The sequence below is a fragment of the Periplaneta americana genome, chromosome 15, assembly GCF_040183065.1.
Source record: "Periplaneta americana isolate PAMFEO1 chromosome 15, P.americana_PAMFEO1_priV1, whole genome shotgun sequence".
In the NCBI taxonomy this organism is placed as follows: domain Eukaryota; kingdom Metazoa; phylum Arthropoda; class Insecta; order Blattodea; family Blattidae; genus Periplaneta; species Periplaneta americana.
Genome location: NC_091131.1, coordinates 65,312,153 through 65,339,053, shown reverse-complemented (window position 1 = coordinate 65,339,053; position 26,901 = coordinate 65,312,153). Strand labels below are relative to the sequence as shown.

Sequence of the window (26,901 nt, the reverse complement as noted above, 5' to 3'; positions counted from 1 at the left end):
AAAAATGTATTTTGTTTGATCGCGTGAAATGATTAGTACGAATTTTGAAAAGAGAATGCCTTAGAAATGTAGACACTACTTAAAATACATACTCCTAAGTTTCTACCATGCTATTTCCTCTTTTAAAAATTTTAATAAAATTAGTTTATAAATTACATCTTATCTAATTACATTTATCTAAATATAGTGCTGAATTGAAATGACAAAGCAACACAACTGAATTAATATTAATACCGGTATTACTAATTAATTATTAATTACGTTCCAATTTCACAAGCTTAGTTATACTTCCATTTCATCGGTTTCCTTTACTGCAAATCAAAATTATTGATGTTAACGTAACAGTTAGAAAATGACTGTCAGTTGTCATATTTGTCAGTACTCGAAATTCGAAACAAAGTTAGCAAAAGAAAATTCAACCTGTCATCTAGGAAATCACTATAATCCACTATCATATGTAGTAATAGGGAAAACATGGTTAGATTTCACCTTTTGGATATTAAGTAAACTGATCCGGACTATATTATTTTAGCTGTTCTCAGTAGTTACTAAAATTAAAATACAAACGCTGCTAATTAGACAATTTCAACGAAGAAATGTAATGTACATTCCCTAGCCGGGTTGTATGTGATGCCTAATACAATTTCTGAAAAACTCTATACATTATGGGATGGATGGATGGATGGATGGATGGATGGATGGATGGATGGATGGATGGCATGTAATGTAGACTTATGCATGTACGGAGAATTAGAACTTTTTTTACTTTTTAACATATTATGTACATGTTTACACATATTGTGTTCGCGACTATATGTATATATGTAGGCCTATAGGCTATAATTATATTTTCCATGTGCATTGGTTTCGTTACAATATATCGGGAGGCCAGTCCCGGATCAAGTCTTCGTGAAGCCAACCACTCATCGAGGAACAACTGATAATCAGCATAGAATGTGACTCTAAAATATTAACACCTTGAGGTCAGGACTATCGAGGAAATGTTTTCATGCTGTTGAAATCAAAACCTACGGGCACTACTGATTCGGTTGAATGGTTGTTTGTGAGGAGTTATTTTCCTTTTTTCTGGAGTCCCTGTTTGGTTCATTGCTGTAGCAGCATATATGCCATCTACTAGCAAGCAATAAAATGTGTGTCAAATGAGACATCTACCGGCATTACTGTAATCGATGCCAGTATTTGGAGTACGTGGAGACATCTAGTAACGAGTTGTAGACATGGTACTGTGACATCTGTAGGATCTCTGTTGCTAATGTAATGAAATGTACAATTTTGTATTGTACTCGTATTTTATTACGGATGTTAGCGAAATAGAATGCAATAGTAGACTATATTACTTCTTACCTATATAAAGTCGCGCCATACACGTTCCAAATTGGAACAGAATCAGTTAGTAATGCTTTCGAATTGAGTCTGGCATAGCCTACTGGTAAGTGACGTAACTATTGTAATCAACGTAAATTCGGAAACTGTTCTTGAGACGTCCTGAAGGAATACGTTATAGTGAGAATCACGTAAGAGTAATTCCTAAAAGGCCAATTTGGCCGTCTCTTCAGTGTTGCCAACTAATATCAGATATCATCAAAGAGGATAAAATCACAATGCGTCGTACAGAAATAATAATAATAATAATAATAATAATAATAATAATAATAATAATAATAGTAATAATAATAATAATAATAATAATAATAGTAATAATAATAATAATAATAATATAGTGTTAATAATAACAATGTCTTGCTTATTTACCCATCTCATCTTCATGTTGCGAGGTTTTTCCTAAATGGTTCAATAATTTATTTATGAAATAGTATATTTTCTTCCTGGACTTCTCGCATATTATGTTGGTAATTAGGATTAGTATGATCTAATATTACAATTTATTTTGTCTGGCAACATGAAATTTATTGCTTTGACTAAAGAGTTTATGATTCATGAGACCTAACCTAAAAATGTATTTACTTACTTGCATTTTCATCAGTTTGCTTTACTGTAAACCGAAATCATTGCTGCCAACATAACAGTTATAAAATAACTGCCAGTTGTAATATTTGTCAGTACCCGAAATTCGAAACAAAGTTGGTAAAAGAAAATTCAACCTGAGAGCTAGAAAATCACTATAATCCACTAGCATATTTAGCAATAGTGGAAAAATGGTTATGTTTCACCCTTAGGGTATTAAGTAAGCTGATCCCAACTATACTAAGGGGAAAAAGAGACATCTTGATGTTGAGGGGTAAGTTCGTTGAGAATAATTTTTATAGCTCTTACTCTTGGATCCAGTCAGTTTAAGAAATAAGACAACTTGTAAGATACGAGATCGATTCTTAACAAGAAGTTAATTTTCTGCAGATGATTGTGATAATGTTCTTTGAATGCGATAACAAACTTCGACGATGTTTTACATAGGCTGTCGCTATATTGTCAATATAGAGAAATTTAATAATATTCCCACTATTAATAATGTTTGTTTTTTTTTTTTAATACAGTGTTCTTTTTTAAGTTACTAAATAAGAAACTTAGTACTACTTTCCTGTTACGTTCCTATTATTTCACTGTCGAACTGTGTTCTACATATTGGGCAATGTTGGCGATGGGAACACTTCAATACAATTTCGAGTTATTTATCTTATTAAAGATGATACCGTATTTTAAATTTTAATATTTTCGTTTGGAAGCAATACAACAAATGTCACTTTAATGAAATAAATAGATTTTTAACATGCTCTATTATTCACCTTTCTTTCTCACTTACAAAATCATCTCCTGTTTTTCTGATCTTCCAAGTGCTCTTCTTTCCTTAGCTAATAATTTGAAAGCCTAATCATAGTACAGTAGTGGCAAAAAAACCGGACCGACCCTTGTAGCTGATTTCAGAGCCTTGTTCACTCCAGAGACTGGTAACTAAGACTTTCGTAGTTCGAATCCTGCCTGGGAAGGAAACTTTTTTTTGTTCCTTATTCAAATTTATTCCCAATACTTTTCGATTGCAGCGATATTTTACTACTTAATTAACTTATTATTTCCAGAACATGAATTTTACCAGCAATCGAAAAGTATTGGGAATAAATTTGAATAAAAAAAAAAAGTTTCCTTCCCAGGCACGAAAGTCATAGTTACCAGTCTATCGTGTTCTGGAGTGAACAAGGCTCTGAAATCAGCTACAAGGGTCGGTCCGGTTTTTTTTGACACTACTGTACATACTCAGACACCATGTTGAGATAAATTCGTTTATTGTACGATATTCAGTACTACTTTTAATTAAATTGCAGCACCTCAGCCAATCTGAAGTCTGATTAGTGTAACATATAGCTAATCGGCGATGTATGCATTGGAGGGGGATATCTCCTGGCTTAGTTGCCTCATATGTGATGTCTTGTTAGTATCATTTCAGCAGAGGCGGCTCCTCAGGGCAGGCAGGGTAGGCTAAGCCTACCTCAACACATTTAGAAAAACCTAAAAGTGGATATTTATTAACTACCCCAACACATTTGGAAAACCTTATATAATTATATACTCTTGTCTAGGTGCTTAGAAATTCTTCAATTAACTATGAATGGGATTTTTTGAGGGTTAGTTGGACGTTGCTTACTACTGGCAGTTCGATTTATGCGACAAGAATACACTGGACAGATCACGATGCGTCAGAAGGTAGGCAGAAGCGAAGTTAGCCGACCTTCCACGTAACTTCAAAGCTGGCCCTGGAGTAAGCATTAAAAGAGATCGCTAATCTAAATGCTTTCTTAGCGCATGCGTTCTATGCTTAAGCCAGCGCGCTAGAATTCTGCCTGCCCTAACGAGAACCCACGAGCATTATCGAACACCTACGATTTGCGAAATTTCTGTTTGAAAGTTTCACGAGTTGGAACGTAGATTGTTACGAGTAGTATAACAGTTTTTAAACAGTGTGTTTTAAAATATGTTTTTTTTAACAGTGTATTTTAGAAAATGTGATTTTTGCAAGTACGTACTGTATATTAATGTTACGTATATTTGGTGATTTATAGTTAATGTAAGTGATAACAATAATAATATATTATGACTGATATAATAAGTAAACTGTTACGTTGTCCGTTTTCGCGTCGTAATGACATTGAAAAGAGAAGTATTTTGGACAATGGACGACCCACTCCTGCATTAAGCTCTATTGTTCATAAAGTCAATGCTAAAGGTGCAAGAAAATTTAATCCTTCATGGTATGAAACACTATGAAATGGAAATATAAAAATTGGAGGTTTATCTTTCGAAAAGGTGGAAAAATTCAAATATCTTGGAGCAACAGTAACAAATATAAAGGATACTCGGGAGGAAATTAAACACAGAATAAATATGGGAAACGCCTGTTATTATTCGATTGAGAAGCTTTTGTCATCCAGTTTGCTGCCAAAAAATCTGAAAGTTAGAATTTATAAAACAGTTATATTACCGGTTGTTCTGTATGGTAGTGAAACTTGGACTCTCACTTTGAGAGAGGAACATAGGTTAAGGGTGTTTGAGAATAAGGTTCTTAGGAAAATATTTGGGGCTAAGAGGGATGAAGTTACAGGAGAATGGAGAAAGTTACATAACGCAGAACTGCACGCATTGTATTCTTCACCTGACATAATTAGGAACATTAAATCCAGACGTTTGAAATGGGCAGGGTATGTAGCACGTATGGGCGAATCCAGAAATGCATATAGTATGTTAGTTGGGAGGCCGGAGGAAAAAAGACATTTGGGGAGGTCGAGACGTAGATGGGAGGATAATATTAAAATGGATTTTAGGGAGGTGGGATATGATGAGAGAGACTGGATTAATCTTGCATAGTGTAGGGACCGATGGCGGGCTTACGTGAGGGCGGCAATGAACCTGCGGATTCTTTAAAAGCCATTTGTAAGTAAGTAAGTATGGTATGAAACACATAAATGGCTAACAGGAAGTGAAGTTAAAGCTAAGCTGTAGGTGGTCACGTTTGTTATTGTAATCTAAAGAAGGTACTTGGAATCAGTTCATATTTGTAACTCGGTAAGTCTAAAGAGACTTGAAAAGAATTTGAATCCAATTTCGGAAATGTTGTCTGAACAACAAGGGTTGCAAGACAACAGTATAACAATAAACTATAAAAAACCGACAAATTATGAGACGGCTCATTGATGTAACAGTATTGTTATGTAAGCAAGAGTTAAGTTTTCGGGGGGCATGATGAAAGCGAGCTGTCATTGAATCGCGGGAATTACATAAAAATGTTCTGTAAATTTTGCCTACCCAGGAAATTTGACTACGAGCCGCCACTGATCATTTGTGAGGTTCAGACCTGTCTTCGGACAGCTGACTAAACAAACATCAACCTCAGCCAACTCTTTCTTTTTTTTTTTTCCATTATATATGCATTAATATAATGATATAATTCTCACACATGTGTATCAATGTATATGACGCATCGTTAGGCATATGACACTGGTTTTCCATTATGTTGACCCAAGTTCGAATCATGAAGATTCCGATTGGAATTTGTGACTGACAAAAGGGATACTAGGACACACTTCTTTAGGTAGTCCCATTTCCTTTGTTATCATTTCACAATTTCTAAGTAATTCATAGTCACCCTTCTCGCCAGTGCAGAAAGCAACGGAAAATTACTGAGCCATCTTTCCAAGAGACGAAATGCAAAATTTCCAATGCGCATGCTCCACGGGGTCAGTAACTTGAAAATTTCTGGGAGACTGATGTCAACGTCTGATACTTCAGGTGTGACACGAAGTTGAATATTCTCATATGAACCGAAGACCATGAAATATGGCGTCTGTAAATACTTCGAAACTGAATGCCTATAGCCAAACAAAATGAAAGAATTAAATTATAGAGATCTATGAAAATATTTATTTAAAAGGGTCCGTCATTAACTTATCTTGTAATTTGTAAAAGATAATTTAATTCAATCACTCGTATATTGCAATTGAAGACATTATTACAAAAACAGCCCTAGTCATTTTTAATGAAATTGAGTTAAGGACACATTTGCTACTATTTCAAATGTTTATAGGCTCCAAAAACGATACATGTCAGGTGCAATAGCCACCAGTTGCACGGAAACAGCTGACATGTGTTGTTCTATTTATTTTTATTGTTCTCCTGAAAAATAGCAATTTTGACAAAGATTGTTTTTGTAATAATGTCTTCAATTCATTATTTTGATTGGGGCTTTCGCCTGTTCAGGTAACTTCAGGTCATTCTTGACGATCTGACTGAAACAAGTGGACAGCTTTAAATATTTTGGATGTAAAAATCTTACCAGAAACGCACTGACATGGAAAAAGAATTATATAATAATAATAATAATAATAATAATAATAATAATAATAATAATAATAATAATAATATAATAATCATCATCATCATCATCATCCGTGGCGCTAAGCCCTTTGAAAACTCAGGCCGACCAGCTGGCTACTAACTTCACGTCCACATGCCGAAGCAGAGGTGGACGATCATCAAACCATAATGGAGATATCGTGTGGTTAGCACGATGATCCCCAGCCGTTGTAGCTGATTTTCGTAACCGGATTTAGCCACTTATCGTAGCTCCCCAATGCATCACGATGCTGGGTGGGCACCGGTCCTATACACTAGCCAAAATTTCATGCTTCCCCCATGAGAACTCGAACCAGCGCGCGTTCCGTAACGCGAGTCCTAGGGCCCACGACACGGGACTGTCGTAGAAAAAGAACTAGGTTATATAAATACCAATGCATATGCGGAACTATAGGAATGCTAGGGAACAAAAGAACATCGACTGAATTTCTATAAATCAGTGTCGCTACCAGTATTACTTTATGGATCGCAAACATGGAAACTGACAAAAAGAGAGAAAAAGCGCCTAGATGGTTGGTCTAGAAGCTTCGAAAATGCAGTTTCTGCGATCAGTGGTAGGAATATTACTGAACATAAGAGAAGCCATGGTATTAGAAAAGAACTTATGAAAGAAAAAATAATATAGTCCTAACCTATAAAAGATACAACAGATGGATGAACCTGGAGAGAAGAAAGGAAAACTAGTCCGAAGAATGCAATGTTGTGCCATGAAGAAGACATGTTTGTTGTCAGGGATTAAGATGGAATCAGTAGTTTTAATAGGGACGGAACGAGCCACTAGACTCAACAGTGTTTTTGTATGATGATATTATTATTATTATTATTATTATTATTATTATTATTATTATTATTATTAGCATTCAGCGCAAATCATAGGAAAGTTGTTAATTTTGTTACTAACCTGATATCTTGCGTCGCAGTGAGTGGTCGAGCCCAACTTGGATTATGTCTTCTCTTCTTTGCTTCTTTAAGGTCTCTTTCCGCTGCTGTTCTCAGCCCTGGATACAATGTAACTACTGCCTTAATGACCAGCTTTCATACTCATTGATTCGTTTCCTGTTTTGTTCGTCGGAGGCCTTTACAGTATCATGAGACATTGTTCATCAATCACATCTGTCCTGACTTCGTGAGGGACTGGCAGATGAATTTTTTCTACAATCTGAGATTAAATTATTTTACTTCCCTCCAACCGGCTAATTTACCTCTTTCTCCACATGTCAGAATGAGTGTGATGTTCTTCCATCGTTAATTTCCTTGTTATCAACTTTATATAAAAAAAGGCCTTCAATTAGGAAAGAAAGATATTTAAGGAAAATTAAGTGAAAATGTAGGGAAATTATGCTTTTCAGTGGCATTTTATTGGTAAAACTGTGCCTGTTTTATGTAATAAAATAGTAATGCTGATGTGCATGATGGATTCAACATTCTACAATCACGACTGTAAAATATTCTAAAGTAAATGTATTTCTGATGCAGTTTACAGTAAACAGAGGTATAACAATGCATCTATAAGCACGAACAGACACACTAAGCGACTATGTTACAGCAGCACGGAGCCCGTGTCCGGCATCTTGACGGAGGCGAGTCCCCCCAGAAGCAACACGACCACGGCAGTGAGCATGGGGACTGCGCGGCTCGTGTCCACCAGGTTGCTGAAGGTGAGCGTGCCCAAGGCGCCGCCCAGGCGGCACGAGGCACCCACGAAGCCGAAGCCCGTGGTCCTGAGATGCGTCGGGTACGCCTCCACGGTGGCGATGTCCAGGGCGCCCCAGCCCGCGAAGAACACCAGGCCGAACACTGCTTCGAGGCCGAGCACGACGGCGTCCGTCTCCAGAAACCAGATGCCTAGCGCCGCGGCGGCCGACAAGAAGAGAGAGAGCCCCACTAGACGCGCTCGCCCCAGGCGGTCCGCGGTCAGGGCGCAGGCCAGAGCGCCGGGCAGGAGCGCCAGGCGCCCCACGAGCTGTTCCCGCACCGCCTCCGGCAGATGGATGTTGTAGTCGAAGTCGAGGCCGCAGCCCGCAGACAGGCTGAGCATGTCGTTGTTGAACCACGAGCAGTTGCGGAAGTGCTGCGTCGACAGGTCCGTGTCCACGAAGCGCGAGTTGCGGATGTCGCAGTTGTGGAAGTAGGTGCGGCTACTCTTGACCACCTCGAAGCCCACGCCCTCCAGGCGGCAGTTGTCGAAAGTCACGTGGCTCAGCGTCAGGTCGCGGAACGAACAGTTGCGGAATGAGCTGTCCACCCAGCGCACGTTCTCAATGGATTTGTTGTACACGGCGCCCTCGCACGACGCGTTAACGAACACGAGCGTGCGCGCGTTATAGTCACGCGTCTGCAGCAGTTGCACGTAGCCTGGGAACCAGGCGGCCAGTCCGAAGTGTGCAAAGGCGGCAGTGAACCACAGCGCCACCAGCACCAGAGTGGCGGGCAACTGGGGCCGCACGAGCAGCTGCAAGAACGAGTTCCAGAACAACTCGAAACTGTAAGTCATGTCGGCCAGCACCGACTTGCCGGGAGACGCCATCCCGCGGCCGGCGGGGCGCTTGCCCGGCAACTCCAGCTCGGACAACTGGTACTGCGCGTGCGCCGCCGGGTTGTTGGCCTTGTACACGCGCTGGTACACCATCATGGCCTCGACCTCGCGCCCGGCCTCGAGCAAGAAGCGCGGCGACTCCGGCAAGAACACCAGCCCCACGACGGCGGCCAGCGAAGGCAGCGCGCACACCAGCAGGAACTGGTGCCAGGCGCTGAAGTGCTCCCTGCTCTCCACCACGACGTCGGCACCGGTGCGCGGCAGCACGCCCCACGCCACGCCCGCCACCAGGGCGCCGCCCAGCGCCCAGCAGGCCAGCAGCGCGCTCAGATGGCGAGCGCGGTCCGCCTTGCACAGGAACTCGCCGTAGTAAGCGAACACGATGGGCAGCGCACCGCCCACGCCCACCGCCGAGCAGAGGCGCGCCGTCACGAAGGTGCCGTACGTGGGCATGAAGGCGGCGATCACGCTGAACACGGCGTTGACGCCCAGTGCCGACAGCAGCGTCCGCCGGCGCCCCATGCGATCTGCCAGGTTGCCCCAGACTACGCCGCCCGTCATGGCCCCCAGGAACGTGATGCCGGTGAGCCAGGCTTTTTGCCCGTCATCGATGCACAACTCGACCTCGGCGCTGGGCAGGATGTAGGGCACGGCGAACAACTCCACCGCGTCGGCCGCAAGCCCCAGCCCCGACACCAGCAGGACCAGCCACTGTGAGTACCCGAAGCCTGCCTGCAAGTCCCAGAACAAGCCGCAAATTAGTTGACAGTCACATAGCTCATTCGTATCTTAACTCGTCCATATGTGGTAGCTATTAGGTTACGTCCATTTTCGGCATTTCCCCTTCAGAATTTTCTACAGCTCTTTCAGTGGAACAGCGAAACTGAGTCAAGTGGCCAACAGGCTTGGAGGTCACATATTCATTTTTTTCAACTCCGAACCCCCTTGCAAGGACTCGTTTTCGCGTACCTTTTAATGTTTTTCCATCCATTTCCCCTCTCTCCATTCATTCATTCATTCAACTCATCCTCTAGCTATACTTTGTTTGCACGTCACTGTTGAATATGTCAGTGATTCGTGCTGTCTATTCCCCCGCATGAATAAACTTCGCACTTCACCGCTCGATTTATGATTAAATTGCATAAAGTGCCTTGTCTATAAGCTACACAGTGTTCTAGGATTCTGTGTATTAAGCCTAACTGCATGCCTTTGACTCATACGCCAATGTATATTCCAGTGGCGATCCTCCATGAAGGAGTTTAATTTCGTGCCTCTGAGGACAGAACACATTTTAATTACAGATTTTGATTTTCAATGCGTCCCGACGTATTAATTTCCTTTAAGTTTCCGCTTTCTGTCGTGAGTTGTCGCCACTGCACAGCTCAGAAATAATTTCCGAGGAACTATCCAAATATCTTACAGCAAACGGTATTTCTAGCAGTGAAGTTAGCGGACAGGGGTGGGTGCGGAGGGTGGGATACGGCTGAGTTTAACCGTGTTTGAGGATATGTCCATGCATCCTAATACTACGACCCTTCTTTCTGGGTGGTAGAGACCCTGTCAGAGACTACAACAAGAATTTTCAAGTACCCTTATAGCCTCCTTAAATGCAGTTCATTGGTCATTTTAAAAGAATATAATAAACGAAATAATAAATAATTTACAATGATATAATATAAAAACAAAATGAGTAAAAAACGAAATGACATAAAAATAAATAAAATAAGCTATGATAAATACAAGAATTAACAGAACTTTCAGATGACAGGACAGCTGAAAGAATATCTGAATTTGTATTTGATTATTTAGAAGAATTTAACTGTAACAAGAAATTAATTGCGCAAACGTACGACAGAGCATCGGTAAATATCGGGCAGTACAATGGCTTAGGAGCCATCTTCGTAACTAAAAAGGGGAGGAGGATCGAAGTTCACTACTAATAAATTGCCAGTTCCAGAATGATGAGTCAAAGACTAACATAGGCCTACTTGTATTGCATGTTCTATTATTATTATTATTATTATTATTATTATTATTATTATTATTATTATTACTTACTGGCTTTTAAGGAACCCGGAGTTTCATTGCCGCCCTCACATAAGTCCGCCATTGGTCCCTATCCTGAGCAAGATTAATCCATTCTATTCCTTTGCTGTGGTCGTGCCAGAGAATCAGTCCCATTCCGAGGCTTATTTGAAGGATTCGTAACAAGCTGTTTTTAAGGTGATGGGTTGTTAGCCCTTCGCCCAACCCCCAAACTGGAGGACCCCCCCCTCATCGGCTGTCCGCGACTGCTTATTCAATATATTCACAGCTACCATTATTATTATTACTAATATTATATTATTATTATTATTATTATTATTATTATTATTATTATTATTATTATTAGTTTCTGTCTTGGTCATCAGTCGTCAATCTCATATCCTACATACAAAAAATATCACGAGTCGCCACTGGTATATTCTCATCTTTATCGCATACACGCCACTGATGTACACTTTCTTCAGTATTGCCTGTAATACCACTTGCACTTACCACCTAATGCACAATATATTCTGTATTGCCTGCACACCGCTGACTCATCTCATTATGTGCGCTACACTGGTTCATTCGTCATGTTACATTTTAGTATTGCTTGTACGTCACCGACTGTGTAGGCCTTCTCTCTTCTCTATTGCTTGCAACCCGTGACTAATTAATGTGATGCACGCGTATACGCTACTCCTACTGCCTTGCCTGCAAGCCACTGGCTTATTGATCTTATTACATTAGCAGTATTGCCTACAAACCCTTAACTCATTTGTCTCATGTATACCCCTGCTTCCTTGCCTGCGTGTCCGAAGCACATTCAACTCTGTATGGTCTCCACGCCAATTTATTTTCTCCCTTTCCCGTAAATGGGTATAAACTATGAAAATGTGGCACAGTCAGTCATTTAACTAGTGATCAGGATTCGCGTATTTTCATTAGAAAAGATACATTTTCAGTATAGGCCTACGTATTTGTAAAAAGATTCGTTAGGTATATGTTTTATACCTTCCGTAACAATTCAGTTTCTTTATCATGTTGCAAAAGATATTATTATTTACAGTTCGTTTCCTTGAACTATTATTTTAAAATATACATAAACGAAATAATTTAATATGCACTCAAATAAGGCGAGCTTTCATTTTATGAATTACACACAAAGGGCATACGATACGTATTTTATAATTCCAAAAGAAAAACATTTGCCACATTGTACTACATACTAAAAATTCTTCCAAAGAAATTTTGTCACTAACATTTTCGTCTCCATTTTCATAGATGTCTGTGTGCGCAAATTTTGAGACACACTGTAGATTGTACGGTTTATGTAATTAAATGTAGCCTAATAAATTTTGCACATATTTACTTAAATAGTTGTACGACATATAAATTTTAAATCTATTTTTATATTTACGAAAATCAGTATTTTAAAAGTAATGTAAATATTAAAAAGTACATTAGTGGTTTATAATGAGACACAGAAAATTCCTACCTTTTCACGCGTAAAATATGATCGTAATCCTCTAATTACGTATATGGGACCCTCCGACTTAACTGTTTCTGATACGAGAGGAGGGAGGTAGAAGTGGCATTTTCGGGAGGTGGGCACTACGACCCAGCACTGCGACCTTTCCTGGGTTTGCCGTGAAAGACCTGCCCTTGGGCAGAACACTAAATGATGATGAATGAATGAATTCATGTCATATTACATGTTTTTCACAGACTGTAGCTTTATCATTTGTTATAGCCTATTATGTTGTACAATATATTATGCGTCTGTTCTTGTATAGCTCCTGAATATAAGTTTTACTCGTTCGGACATATTCAATTAATAAAAAAAAAGTGTTAAATGACTATCTTCCGTTTTTTGTACAAGGCCATCTTAAATAATCCCAGAGTCATTGGTTTTCATTTTTTAAGCCTGATTGAGGTCGCACGGATATAGCTACATAGCATTGTTACTTTAAAACTCATATACTAGTGGCTTGTGCAGCAAATGCTGCAAACTAAGTTCATTAGACGTTCAAATAAAAATTTTTCAGATTTATTGCCAATGAAGAATATCAGTTATTTGAAAGTTATTTGCTTCCATAATAATGAAACATACTCCCTCTGAATGTTTTTTATGCCAAATACTTTTTCTTGAACCTATCCACCTTCAATGTTCGAGTTTCAACGCGAAAACGCAAGTAATGTCAGGACGATGAGCGGGTTTTTCATTTGGGAGTAAATCAATAGCTATTTCAGGTCATTGTGGATTGTAGGTGAAAGTTAAAAAACGTCAGGTTTGCTATGCTTTAGAACAATAGACATAGCATCTTGGTATAGCTGCTGCATGTAGAGCTTGATATGTAGAGGGTAAAATCATTTTATCCTGCTAGGAGAACTTGCTGAAATGATCGGAAGACTACAAAATTTTGTAGGCCTCTTATTTTATCAGTAAGTACTTAATACTTTTTGGTCTTTCCTTAGGAACTGTAATTTTTGCGCTGTCTCGAGCCAATATTGAAGAGAATGACGCATATAAATATCTACACCACACCGCATTAAGTGTATGAAAAAGAACAACCCCACTTGATTAATAAGTATAAAAATATTTCATTTTTAATAACAATATTATCTTACGTAAGTTTTTAGTTATATACTTTTGAACCCTATTAGATGAATTCTTTGTTCGTCGGTTAACTATGCATATTTAAGGTCCTATGTACCTTCGGTCCAGAACAAATCTTTGCTTTAAAAAAAAAAAAAAAAAAAAACTCGACAATCAACGGAGATGAAGGCAAGGAAATTAGCTCAAATCGTGATAGCTGCAATAAAGAACCTATAGGAGCCCGGCGGTTCTACCCTTCGCAAAATAGCAGAGTAGGCCCTACATCTCGGCATTCTTCCTTACAGTTGAGAGCACGCTGATGCGGCAGTTAGTGACAACACTGAAATGACGCGTCATGTACGATATACTGAGGATAATGAACGGCCGCCGGTACCAGCTCCTCGAGTATCTATCCTAAGATAGATCCTCGAGGAGTTGGTACCGACCGTTCATCATTATCAGGTATTTAAGTACTTGTCCCGGACTGTCAAGGAAACACTACATACAATGATTTTAAACAGTCTTGAACAGTGTGCATTCCTCAATCAACGGATAAAGAATTAGGCTACTAGTGGCTTGTGCAGCAAATGCTGCAAACTAAGTTCATTAAAAGTTCAAATTAAAATTTTTCAAATTTATTTCCAATGAAGAATACCAGACATTTTGGAAGTTATTTGCTTCCATAATAATGAAACACATCCCTCTGAATGGTTTTCTTTACACTAAATACTTTTTATTGAACCTATAACTTGTATCTTCAGTTCTTGAGTTTCAATGCGAAAACGCAAGCAAGAATGCCAGGATGATCAGTCAGTTTTTCATGTGGGCGTGAAGCAGTAGCTACACTGGTCAAAAAAAGTTAAGTATATTTCCAGTTTACCCAATAATACCTGATATTTATGTTTCTTTTGGTTTTATGTGGCACGTATTATGTTTACCAATTCAAACTTTTTCATTTGTTTTATTCTGCATCACTAGGTAACGTCCAAATCACGGCTAGTAAACAAAGTCTGTAATTCGAGCAAAGTTCAATCAGTGTCGTTTTGCTTCATAGTGCTTCATAGTGCAGTACAATGGCTCGGAACACCCTTACAATGGCAGACCGCATCAAAATCATCACTTTGATGGAACAAAACATGAGACAAGTTGATGTTGCTAACATCCTTCATGTGAATCAGAGTATTGTCTCCAGACTGTGGAGAAAGTTCCAGGAAACCCAGTCAATAGCAGATCGACCTCGCGAGGGCCGTCCACGCAAAACACCACCAGGTCAGGACCGGTATGTAAGGTTATCTGCACGTAGGAACCCTATAGCCTCAGCTACAACTCTGCGCCATGACCTGCGCGAAGCCACTGGTGTTGTTGTAAGTAGCCAAACTGTGCGCAATAGACTTCATGACATAGGGTTGTATGCTCGAAGACCACTCAAGACTCCAGCACTCCGTCCACATCACAGGGGTGCTCGTGCAAGATGGGCTAGAGCACATGAGAATTGGACACGAGACCAATGGACCAGAACTTTATTCTCAGACGAAGTGAGAATGGGCCTACACCCTGACAACAACTGTATTCGCGTATGGAGACGAACAGGGGAACGAAATCACCCCTCAATGACCGTGGAACGTCACCAACAGTTTGGTGGTTCAATCTTGTTTTGGGCAGGTGTCATGTTTGGCCGCCGCACACCACTGGTTTCAATAGAGGGAAACATGACTGCTGCCGTGTATGAGAACAACATCCTCCAACCCATAGTAAGTGGTTTTGCAGAGACTGTAGGAGAAGGGTTCACTCTACAGGACGATAATGCTCGGCCTCATCGTGCTCATAGTGTGCAGCGGTATCTGGTAGAACATGGGATCCGAAGAATGGATTGGCCAGCATGCTCACCGGATATGAACTGCATAGAGCCTGTATGGAGCTTTCTCAGGAGAGCCATTTCCAATCGTCCACATCACCCATTAACGATTCAAGAACTCAGGAATGCTGCCTTGGAAGAATGGGACAATTTGCCTCAGGAGAGCTTAGATGCGTTGGTACTGAGTATGCCCCGTCGCACACAAGAGTGCCTCAGGGTTCGTGGAGGACTAACACGTTATTAAACAGGGTACTGAAAGCACCACTGCCTTTTCTTTGATGATGTACGAATTTCAACTTCCCTTATCTTTTCCGTTGTTTCCAAACAATGCAATTTTTTCATTTCATATTGAGTGCATTATTAACAAATAGTGTATTTCTACTTTTAAGTTTATTCTGTGGAACCAAGAAACCCAATTATAATTTATATATTTTATTTTAATTAATAAAAACCGTTATATGCCTAATTATGCTGAACTTTTTTTGACCATGTATTTCAGGTCATTGCGGATTGTAGGTGAGAATTAAGAAAATATCAGGTTTGCCATGCTTCTCAACAATAGACATAGTGTCTTGGTATAGCTGCTGAATGTTTCGTGAACTACCTTGAAATGTAGAGGGTAGAATCATTTTATCCTGCAAAGAGATCTTGCTAAAGTGATCGGGACACTTTAACATTTTGTAGGCCTCTGATTTTATCAGTAAGTAATACCTTTTGTTCTTTCCTTAGGCATTATAATTTTTGCGCTTCGTCCAGACAATACTGAAGAGAATCACACACACACACACACACACACATATATATATATATATATATATATATATATATATATATATATATATATATATATATCACTTACTTACAAATGGCTTTTAAGGAACCCAAAGGTTCATTGCCGCCCTCACATAAGCCCACTATCGGTCCCTATCCTGAGCAAGATTAATCCAGTCTCTACCATCATATCCTGTCTCTCTCAAATCCATTTTAATATTATCCTCCCATCTACGTCTGCCTTCCTCAAGGTCTTTTCCCTTCAGGTTTTCCAACTAACACTCTATATCCATTTCTAGATTAACCCATACGTGCTACATGCGCTGCCATCTCAAACATCTGTATTTAATGTTCCTAATTATGTTAGGTAAAGAATGCAATGCGTGTAGTTCTGCGTTGTGTAACTTCCTCCATTTTCCTATAACTTCATCCCTCTTAGCCCCAAATATTTTCCTAAGCATCTTATTTTCGAACACTCTTAATCTCTCTTCCTCTCTCAAAGTGAGAGTCCAAGTTTCACAACCATAAAGAACAACCGGTAGCATAACTGTTTTATAAATTCTAACTTTCAGCTTTAAATATCTATACCATACCGCCATTAAATATATGGAAAAGACCCATAGCACTTGATTAATAACTATAACAATATTTCATTTTTAATAACAATATTGTTATCTTACGTACGTTTTGTATATACTACTATATAGCCGTCACTCAGTAAATACTGTATTATAGAAATGAAGATCTAACTTCAGATATTCTCTACGCCTACTTATATAACCCCAAAAGGTTTCACTTTCATATCATCAATAAAGCATTAATCTGTATAATTAGTGACAATACATCATGGCATTCAGTATAATAATATTTCATTTTTAATGGTAATAATGTCATCGAACATTCTTAAGTTTTGTAGTTTTTAATATCCAATACACAGATGTACTCAGAAAATTACACACCAGAGAATCTGACCTGTAAATTCTTTTCAGTAAGTCTTGAAGTTTTTAATAACCAATATTACAGAAACGTTCTGATCGACATATTGGCATTACGATGTCAGAGAATCTAAGCCATCTGAACTCTAAATACGAGCATGTCAGCAGCCTTCGTGTGATATTGTTTATTGTAGTGTGTTTGTGTTTTGTTTTATTCTGAAAAGCCATTATTTCTCAAAACTGACGACAGATGGATTTTGGAAAATAGGAAAATGATGTAGGAAAATAGAATTTCACTGAAAACTACTATTTTTCTGAAAAACTTTGGGTTCCAAGCTTCAAAATGAGGGGTCATTTATTAAAATTCGTTTAGCCGTTTTCCCGTAATTTCCATTACCAGTTCAAATTATATATATATCGTTCAATGTCGGTTCTATAAAATGTTGCCTAAAATAAAACTTGTCGGAAACATTTTTTAAAGAAAATTTTGTTATGTAATGTTATCCTAAAAAATCAATAATAAGCGAGATACTTCGAGTTATTTACTTCAGTCCTCCTTATACCCCCCCCCTTTTTAAAGAAAGTATTTTGAATGCCATATAGCCTAAAATCTACGTGGAATTTAACTTATTTCATATAACAATTTTTATAGAAATCGTTTTAGCCATTATCGCATGAAAAGGTAACAAATTTACATAAAAAATAAAAATGTCAAAAATTCAATTTTCGATCTCAGGGCAGTTCATTATACATGCTAACACCAATTATTTTTGTAAAAGCGAAAATTGCCAGAAACATTTATTATTAGTATAGATAAGTTACCGTAACGAGCTTTCATATACAAATTTCCCAGTCTAAATAACTATCTCAATTAAATTTAATTTAAACAGAGTTAAAGCCAGGATTAAATGAATTTTAGGTTCACCTCTTACGACCAACCATACCTTTTGAAATTTCCACTAGCTCCCCTATATTTTATATGTAAATTTGAAAAAGTATTAAATTTTTTTATACATCTCATTGATTTGTTTCACATCTTTTGTTTTGTATCGTCGCCTAGCAACCTGGATTGTTGGTATTGTTGATTAGAGCTTAAGAGAATAAAACTACAAAAATAAAAGACTTTTTTTTTTTCGTTGTTGGTAATTCTATAGCATCTATTAGATGCTTTATGGTTGTGCTAACAGATGGAGTTACTTGTCAACAATGTGACGCTGAAACGTGTGTTCAGGTTACTGAACAGTGACAGTCCTGATGTATTTTTATATTTGTGATGATTGGTTAATTAATATTAACCCGGCACACTCACAATCACACTCACATTCGTACAAATTTCCAGACTCTAGACACCCAGGGAATTTTTCTTGTACCGAGAGCCGAGCCTGGAATCGGAATCGAACCTGGGACCTTCTGATCTGGAAGCCAGCATGCTGACCAACAGACCACGGAGGTAGTCTAAAAGACTACTATTGATTATAGGTTATTTCAGGTAGTAACATAAACTAATATTAAGGAATTTTATGGTTGTGTATTACTGTATAAACCTATTCTTAAAAAAAATTAGAACACGATAGAGGATAATAAAAGCCGAAGTTTGGATTTGCGTTATTTATGTATGGGTTTGAGATTATGGCAATGCTATGTAGAGGAATTCTGAAATAGACTGTATTATTGTGTAGCTAACAATGGAGCATATTTTGAACATTTAATTTAGTAAATTTAATTTTAAATTTAGGAAATTACCCAAGATAAATGGTTTTCATCTTACAAGCAACTGACATTAACAACAATCCAGGTTGCCGCCGACGATAGAAAACAAAAGAAATGTAACAAATGGATGAGATATATAAACAATTTAATACTCTTCCATTTGAAAATTCAAAGTGAGTAGAGGGGGATGAGGGGGTGAAATCTAATTAACTTAACACTGGTTTTAAACTTCCCCTCCTCAATACCTAAATTGATATTTTTCTAAATTATATTGAAATATACCGTTATTTAGACTGGGAAGTTTTGAAATGAAGCCGTGTGTGTGTGTGTGTGTGCGTGCGTGCGTTTTTTTTTCTTTTTTTTTTCAGATTTGTGCTTTTCTTAAAAAAAATAGGTACAGTAGGTCCTTTCGTTAAGGTATGACGACATAACTGATGTTGGAAGGCCGTCTGACACGTGCAATTTTTCTATGTCGTTTCGCGTGCTAGCTTTATGTTGTTATGCTAACATGAACAATTGAACATCTGAAATTCTCCTTATCACATTGTATTGAAGGAGATGATCGGAAGTGGGACAGTTCTGAGTTTCGAACAACCAAGGATCGTGGCGTATTGGTTATCATTCCTGCCTTGTATTCAGGACGTCCGGAGTTCGATTCAAGGGATCGGCTATCTTGTGTTGGAATTTCTGTGTTTTTCCAAGCTCCTCCAACCGAGTGCTGGGATAATAACAATAAAACTTCAAGGGCCACAGTTCGACTCCTTCACAATCCTAATTACACCTTCAACACCGTTTGTCACCTATCGAACCAACTAACATCATATGTCACTGAAGCTCTATTCCTGGGGCGATCAAGCAATATTTTTCTTTTGACTCTTACTTGATTTTCTCAGTTGGTGTTGTTATAAATATGTCTTCCTCTTCAATTTGACGTTTTTACTGGAAAATAAGAAATAAAAAAATGTGTCTGGTTGTCATAGGCCTGCCACCTATCGCTTCAAATACCCAGTAAAACGTGCCCCCTGTGAGTATTATGGTGAACCACATCAATCTGAAGAAAGATGGAAACGAAAAAGAAAGAAAAAGAAAAGAAAACTACTGTAACAGCGAGACTTGTTGCAAGAACGACACTGTTCTGAAAAAGAAAAACAGTACGAATAAAAGCTCCATTACTTATTTCAAATCAGAAGAATTGATGTTCGATCTCCAGTGCGTCTTCCGAAACTTACAGTATGGTGTACAAAATTCTGTCCACCGCTGTATAGTTAGCATGTCTGACAGTAAATCGAGTGGGCCCGGGTTCATATCCTGGTTGGGAAAGTTACCTGGGTGAGGTATTTCAATTCATTAAGAGCAAATGTGTAAGTTTCGGCGCTGGACCCTGGACTCATTTCGCTGGCATTATCACCTTCATGTCATACAGACGCTAGATTACCACTGCTGCTGATAAAGTGTCGTAAAATAAACCAATTTTTTAAATGTACAAAATACCGTGCGACAGATGTATTTCGAAAAATTTAGTTCGCCATGCTTTTCATTTAACTACTGCTCCAGTAAATCTATTCTGTCGCATGCTTGTTTCTAGGTAGCCCTCTACATTTTAAAGTGTACATTAAATTAAAGAGTTACTATGGTTCTGTATGCTTATCAGTTTATCATTTACCTATTTTACGTGTTTCCCTCTCTGTTCTTTTTCAATATAGCTATCTCAACACTATGGACTCACCTATTTGCTGCATGTTCTTTATATTATCATCCTAGATGGTGACTCAGCTATCATGCTGAGCCGTTGCATCCGAGGTTCGCGGATTCAAAACAGGCCAAGGGCGATAAAGAACCCTGGCCCTGATAATTATAGGACAGCAGGCAAAATTCGTCGGTCATTTCTGACCCTCACTGAATAATTTCAGAGCTGAATAACCTCTGCAGTTGATAGCGTCGTTAAATAAACTACTACTACTACTACTACTACTACTACTACTACTACTACATATAGGCTTTTAACTATTGGATGCACGCCTAACTGAGATGTCGTGGGCGAGCCTACTGTCTTGATTCCATTACACCCAGTCATCCGTTTAATGCATGCCGTCTTCCAGCTTAATGACATAACCGCCAAGGTGATCTAGTGGCTAGAGTGCTGGACTTATAATTCTGTGGACCCGGGTTCGATCCCCGGTATACCCTCGATTTATAACATGTTGGGCAAGTCCGTGGTCCAGGTAACACAGGATTTTCTCCGGTTCCTCTGTGGCATCCCAACAAATCATCATCATCATCATCATCTCATCTCATCGCAGGTGTAACGTAGACCAGCCTCCTATGGCGGCACACCCTGGGCAACGACTATGTCGGTAAATTGGTCTACACAACTGCCTTCACATGGGCGAATGACGAAAAGTCAAGTACCCGCCATTAGCAAGAGAAAAAAAAGAAAGTTTTAACGGCATGTCACTTTCAACGTGGGGCTCGTTCTTTACTGTTAGCTGCACGCCACTGACTCACTCACCTGATGTAAGATGTGCTCGGCCTTGTCTTCACATCACTAACTTTCACTCACTCTTCGCGGCAGACTCACCTTCTTTGCTCAACCTGCACAGCTCTGACACCGACAGGTAAATCCGTAAATGCTTTGTTGTGCCTTGTCTTCACGCCACTGGCTTTCCGCTCACTCTACACTACTGACTCACCCGTTTGATGCAAGATCTCCACATCATTGATGCGCACTATGATCTGTCTTGCCTTCACTCCACTGATTCACCCTTGTGATGCATGCACGCCACTGACCTGACGGATGGCATCCTCGTGGAACTGTGCCAGCACCGACACGTCTGAGTCCACATAGTCCATAAGTTCGTCCTCACCACCATCGTGGGGGGTACCGCCGCCCCCCGCACTGCCGGCCCCCGTCGGTTGCCGGCCCTCCTCTGTATACGACATGCCTTCAGTGCTGCGCACCAGAGCAGCAGACTCCGAGTAAGACCCGCCGCCTCCGCCCCCGCTGCCCCCCGCTCCTCCCATACCGTGCCGTCCAGGCATCACGAGCGGCCCAGGTCATCTGCACACAACACAACACATGAGTGCGCGGGCCGCGGCCCACAGTGTGAAGAGCAGATGTGGAAATCAATGCGACGTGCGTGACGAGAGTGCTGCCATCTGACCGTACTGGAGCGGAACATGCACTGTAACAGAACGGCACACAAACTACGAAGATTGTAACGCTAACTCTGGCAGAATTCGTTCCGACCGTCTTACCCTATGATACACTTTATTGATCCCTCAGTAAGACGTCGTTAAACAAGCATCGATTAGGCTCGCCGATCAGGCGTCACTAGGTAGGTGAAGCGATATCGACGCGTGACGTCGTCATAGGAACCCTCTGACGTCACAAGTGCAATGAGACACTCCTGGGAGTGGGATATAATTTTCTCCATTAGCACTATGCCATAGTGGAGCAAATAACACATTCTAGACTCACAATATATTTACGATTTCGAAACATATAGTTTGATATTCGTTGGCGCTAGTGTACCATCCTCCTTCAAAGGTGGAATGTCCGCCATATTGGAGTGATTGTTGGAGGTACACGATTTATTAAAGTATGGCGTCAAATAGAGCACGTCAAATAGGCCACGACAGGATGATGCACTCACCTGGCCCCGAACAGGAGACTCCTTGGCACCGACCTTCTCCGCTGCCTAGCAGGCACTGCAGTGCGCGACGACGGCATCGATCCGGCCGCCCAGTTAGACCGCGCATGCGCTTTGTAACCCTCAAATTTTGCGCTGAATTTACAAAAGATCCGAGATTTTAGATGAAGTGTTCAATTTTAGCGCCTAGAATTATATTGTAAAGATTTCGAGGTGTTTCCTGCAACTGTTCAACCTTCAATCAAACGGTCTGGTAATTAGCAATTGACGTCACCCTTCAGTATCTGATTGACTACTGCCATGCACAATGAAGACCATCTGTAAACGCATTAAAATTTGACAACTATTCATTAATGGTAACTCAGTCAAAATTCCATGACGTAAACTTCTACATATAATTTTATTTAATAATTGAAAGCTTCACGATTTCAGCTACTTTTATGTTAAATTGTATTGAACCAACAAATCGCGAGCCAAGAAGAAACCTGAACAAACATTGTAAAATGTAAAGAAATTAAAATGGCTTCATTAAACGAAGGCTTCACACAAGTTTTAAAACCAAGTGTCATTTATGCGAAAAGAAAAAGTTGTCTAAAAATTCCATCAGGGTCACATTGCAATTTGTCTTAAATGTAAGGTAGCCTATGTGTATTGCAGAATCGGAGAGAACTTTTACAATTTAACGTTGTTGGCTTTTAATCTAATTATAGGCCTACTATTTTGTCATTGAATGCTACTTATGTTTGCAATTTTTTCTTTGTAAAATATTAATTTCCGTATTGTTTTAATGATGACTGTTAACTTATATTGTGACAAGAAAAAAAGGTACGTAGGTACTCGTCTTCATTACCCGAGAAAAGTGTACGATGACAGATGAAGGAAAATGTAGTACGGTAATATGTATCTTTATACATTCCAGTTATTTAAAATCAATAGCAATCATTGACATGGAAACAATTGCGTCTTATATCCTTTCTGCAATAAAAGCAACACTGTAGAGGGGACGAACTTCAATTCGATGGCATTTGCGTAACATTTCCGTCTCGTGAGTGAAATAGACCTACGTATATAATTGGAGACAAGTAGTTACGAAATGGTTACACTTATTATTTAGCGCAGTATTTCCAACATTTCTAGGACAGTGCTACCAACATCTATTTTCTGAATTATAACTAACAAGATAAGATATTTCCTAAATTGCCTTATTTTCGTTAAAAATTCTGTAATAAAAAGTAACAAAGGTATTCAAAACTCTACTTCTGCTATTATGCTGTATACGTTGCATTACTACATGCCCAAGAAATAAGTTTAGCTGGTGTCTAGTATGTTGGCTATATCGTTCTATTGTCTACTAAATCTTTGCGTTATAGATTGAAACCACATATTACACAATGACGTAAGCAGAAGTATGGACAAACTATACATTAATAATGTTTAATTACTGCCAATCATGTAACTATTAGGAAAAGAAATTTTAGTAGATCTAGAAAACTCTGGAGGGAAGAATTTAAAACTAAACATAACTTTTTGAAATCGGAACTGGCTAGGAGGCCGAATCCGTGCACACGTTGATGTTACTGTCAGTCATTAAATGTATCAGCAGAAATGTGAATTAATTATCGGTATAACTAGTGACGTTTCGTAGGTACCGGTAATATTACGCAGGGGAAAATAGGTGATGGTAGTGAAAAATATCATCATATCGAACAGAAATAGAAAGTGGGATCACTTCCGTCTCCGTCACTTTTAGCATGAGGCATTTGGCGCTGTGACGAATTGCCGAAACAGCGGCGTGACGACCGTAAACTAATATACGTACGTAATCAGGGCTGATGCACAAGTAGGGACGTGGGACGTTGTGATACTGCATTTTAAGATATACTTGGTATCGATACTGAATATCTAATAAAAGATCAGTTTACGAAATCGATGAAAACGAATGGCATTCCAATATTCCAACAGAATTGATATATCTTGGTGTAATACAGTCCACTTATTCCATACTGAATTCATTTTATTTGAACCATTCTTCTTGAGAAATGCTTCCTAATAACGTATTATGGTTAAACTACAAATCCGATTTGTCTTGCTGCTTTCAATATTTTTATTTCAATATTGCTATTTTTCTATCGATACAAGTAAAATATCTAAAATGCAATATCGAATCCAATTATAGTCAGTATCGCAAATAAAGTATCGATACCTACTTACATCAATATTATCGCAACGTCCCTATGCACAAGTCAACAGCTGATACAGTTGCCAGAGAAATAAAGATCGAGTTATAGGCTAATCTTGGTGAAGATGTATATATCAATACAGAAAAAAAAAGTTACATTGATTTAATATTTTATGCATTGACTTCCCCAATTCCTCATAATGGACATATCCCATACACTGGCTGAAAGTCGTTAATTTCTTGCCCCAGAAGAACTCGAACCAGTACTCATTCCATATCACATGTCAATCTACGATGCCTTAGATCGGTGGTTGTCAGCACTTACTGAAATGGGTATCAGGTAAGAAGTGTATCAGAACATGCACGTGGTGCAGAAGGGAGAGGGAGAAAACTGCCGTAGCTGGTGTGGGCAATCAGTAGCTGTAGACAAGATGCTATTTGCAGCACTATTAAACATTATCATGTCGTAGCTCCTATTTTAGTCTATCAATCACGCTGTAATTTTTAGGATTCATAGATAAATGTCTAAAGAAAGCACAGAAAAAAATTCGAAATCAAAATCTTTTTTAGAAAAGTGAGAAAAAACGCTAAATTCGAAGTGACCTGTTCAAAATAGACATTGACATCTTCAAAACTTGGTAAGCAGCAAACTTTTTTATTTTTCACTTTAGATGAGGGGGTCAAAGCAAGAGAAATTTTTTGAAAAAATGAAAATTAGTTTTAAAAGTGGTTGCTATTCAAAATCTTTATTAGTTTCTGCGTTAAGCGAGTTAACAAAGGAGCATTTCCACCTGATGGACTTCCGTATGTCTGTTAGAACTGCAGATTCTCATAGAAATCATCACGGTGATTTCAAATAAACGTGAACATTGTGTTTTTCATTAAACTGTTATTGCTGACGTAATTTCTGGTATGAATGAAACCCCGCCACTGGAATACTGCATACCCGCCAGCAGTAGCGGCCGGTGATCCAAATCCTCGGTGAGGCCAGATGCAACTAGTTTAAGTGCCTCCGATAGAAAATGTTTATTTATGATATTAATTATTATTGTTGTTATATTATTAATATCATTATTACTGTATTATTATTATTATTATTATTATTATTATTATTATTATTACTACTACCAATGAAAAATAATAATTTCACTCACCAAATAAGTTGTTATGCTGCAAGTTTCAGTGATTGTTTCAGTGTGATGAAGCAACCCATTTTATGTGTTGAAATTCCCCTTTCTTTCTTTCTTTTCTTTTCAGTTTTTTCCTTTGACAGCAACGAACAAGGCCAACAGAGAAGTTTATTTTGCTCCACATTACGACTTAACCATTTATGTTGCCCATACCAGGATGCAATAGAAACTCGCGTTTTAAGATTATCTGTCAGAAAAATTGTCAGCGATGTCGTAGGTATCTCGGTCGGCTCTCTCTTTATTTAAAACTTCCTTTCTTTCAATATTATTTCTTCTCGAAAAAGGACACTCTAACAATGAATTAACTACACCAGCATTATTTCTCGCATTTCTTTCTCTTTTTCCCGAAATACATAACATTGGCCCAGATTCACTACTGTACTACGAAGTACAATAGTACAACACCCTCACTTAAGTCATAAACTAAGACATAAGAGGAGAGAATAGTGTGGGTCTCTGCCTGCCAAAGAGCTGGAATGTTTGTTATTTATGGCCTATTTAGGAAGACAAGTCATCCTATTCCCACCCCACTCTACCCTTGAGGCCGGCCCATGGTTGAGAGGAGTGAAATCTGACCAGGCCAGACGAATTGTGCCTCAGTTACAACGTTTAAAGCGCAATGTCAAAAGCCCGCGAAGACAAACGAAAATCCAGAAGCAGACCCGGCACGAGCAATCCTGGCCTCATGAACAAAACTTTACTGCAAAACAGGTCTATATACATCACAAGCCAGACCCGGCACGAGCGATCCTGGCTTCAGGAACAAATTTTACTGCAAAACAGGTCTATCTACATCACAAAGTTTTCAAATGCTTCTACAGCGATATATGCTTCATTCAAATAACTAATACATTACATAAAAACAAAATTTGATTTCAATTAAGCCAAGTGACTGAGGCCCGGCCTCACTTGCCTCAGTCAATCAGCCGCCACTGTCCGCCAGCAGCCACAAATGCACTAGCGTGCTCATGAGTACGAAACGCTAGCCTGAAAGTGCACTGTGCTGATGACTACTGTCTTAGACCACACCATGGCACAGAAAGTACAAACATAATAAATCAAATAGTATAACA

The 26,901-nt window shown here is 39.1% G+C and overlaps 1 protein-coding gene across 2 annotated transcripts; it reads right to left on the bottom strand.

Moving 5' to 3' along the window:
• Nucleotides 1–7,824: 7,824 nt before the first annotated feature.
• Nucleotides 7,825–22,587, bottom strand: LOC138715037 (synaptic vesicle glycoprotein 2B-like). 2 transcript variants are annotated; one of them, XM_069847468.1, is made up of 3 exons: nucleotides 22,463–22,587; nucleotides 21,597–21,991; nucleotides 7,825–9,646 (listed from the first exon to the last, which is right to left on the bottom strand). In XM_069847468.1, the coding sequence occupies exons 2-3, from the start codon at nucleotides 21,846–21,848 to the stop codon at nucleotides 7,919–7,921; spliced, it is 1,980 nt and encodes a 659-aa protein (XP_069703569.1). In that variant the 5' UTR covers nucleotides 21,849–21,991; nucleotides 22,463–22,587; the 3' UTR covers nucleotides 7,825–7,918. The 2 variants fall into 2 exon arrangements, with proteins under 2 accessions (XP_069703569.1, XP_069703570.1); XM_069847469.1 differs by having other exon boundaries at nucleotides 21,597–21,867; nucleotides 22,463–22,570.
• Nucleotides 22,588–26,901: the final 4,314 nt, after the last annotated feature.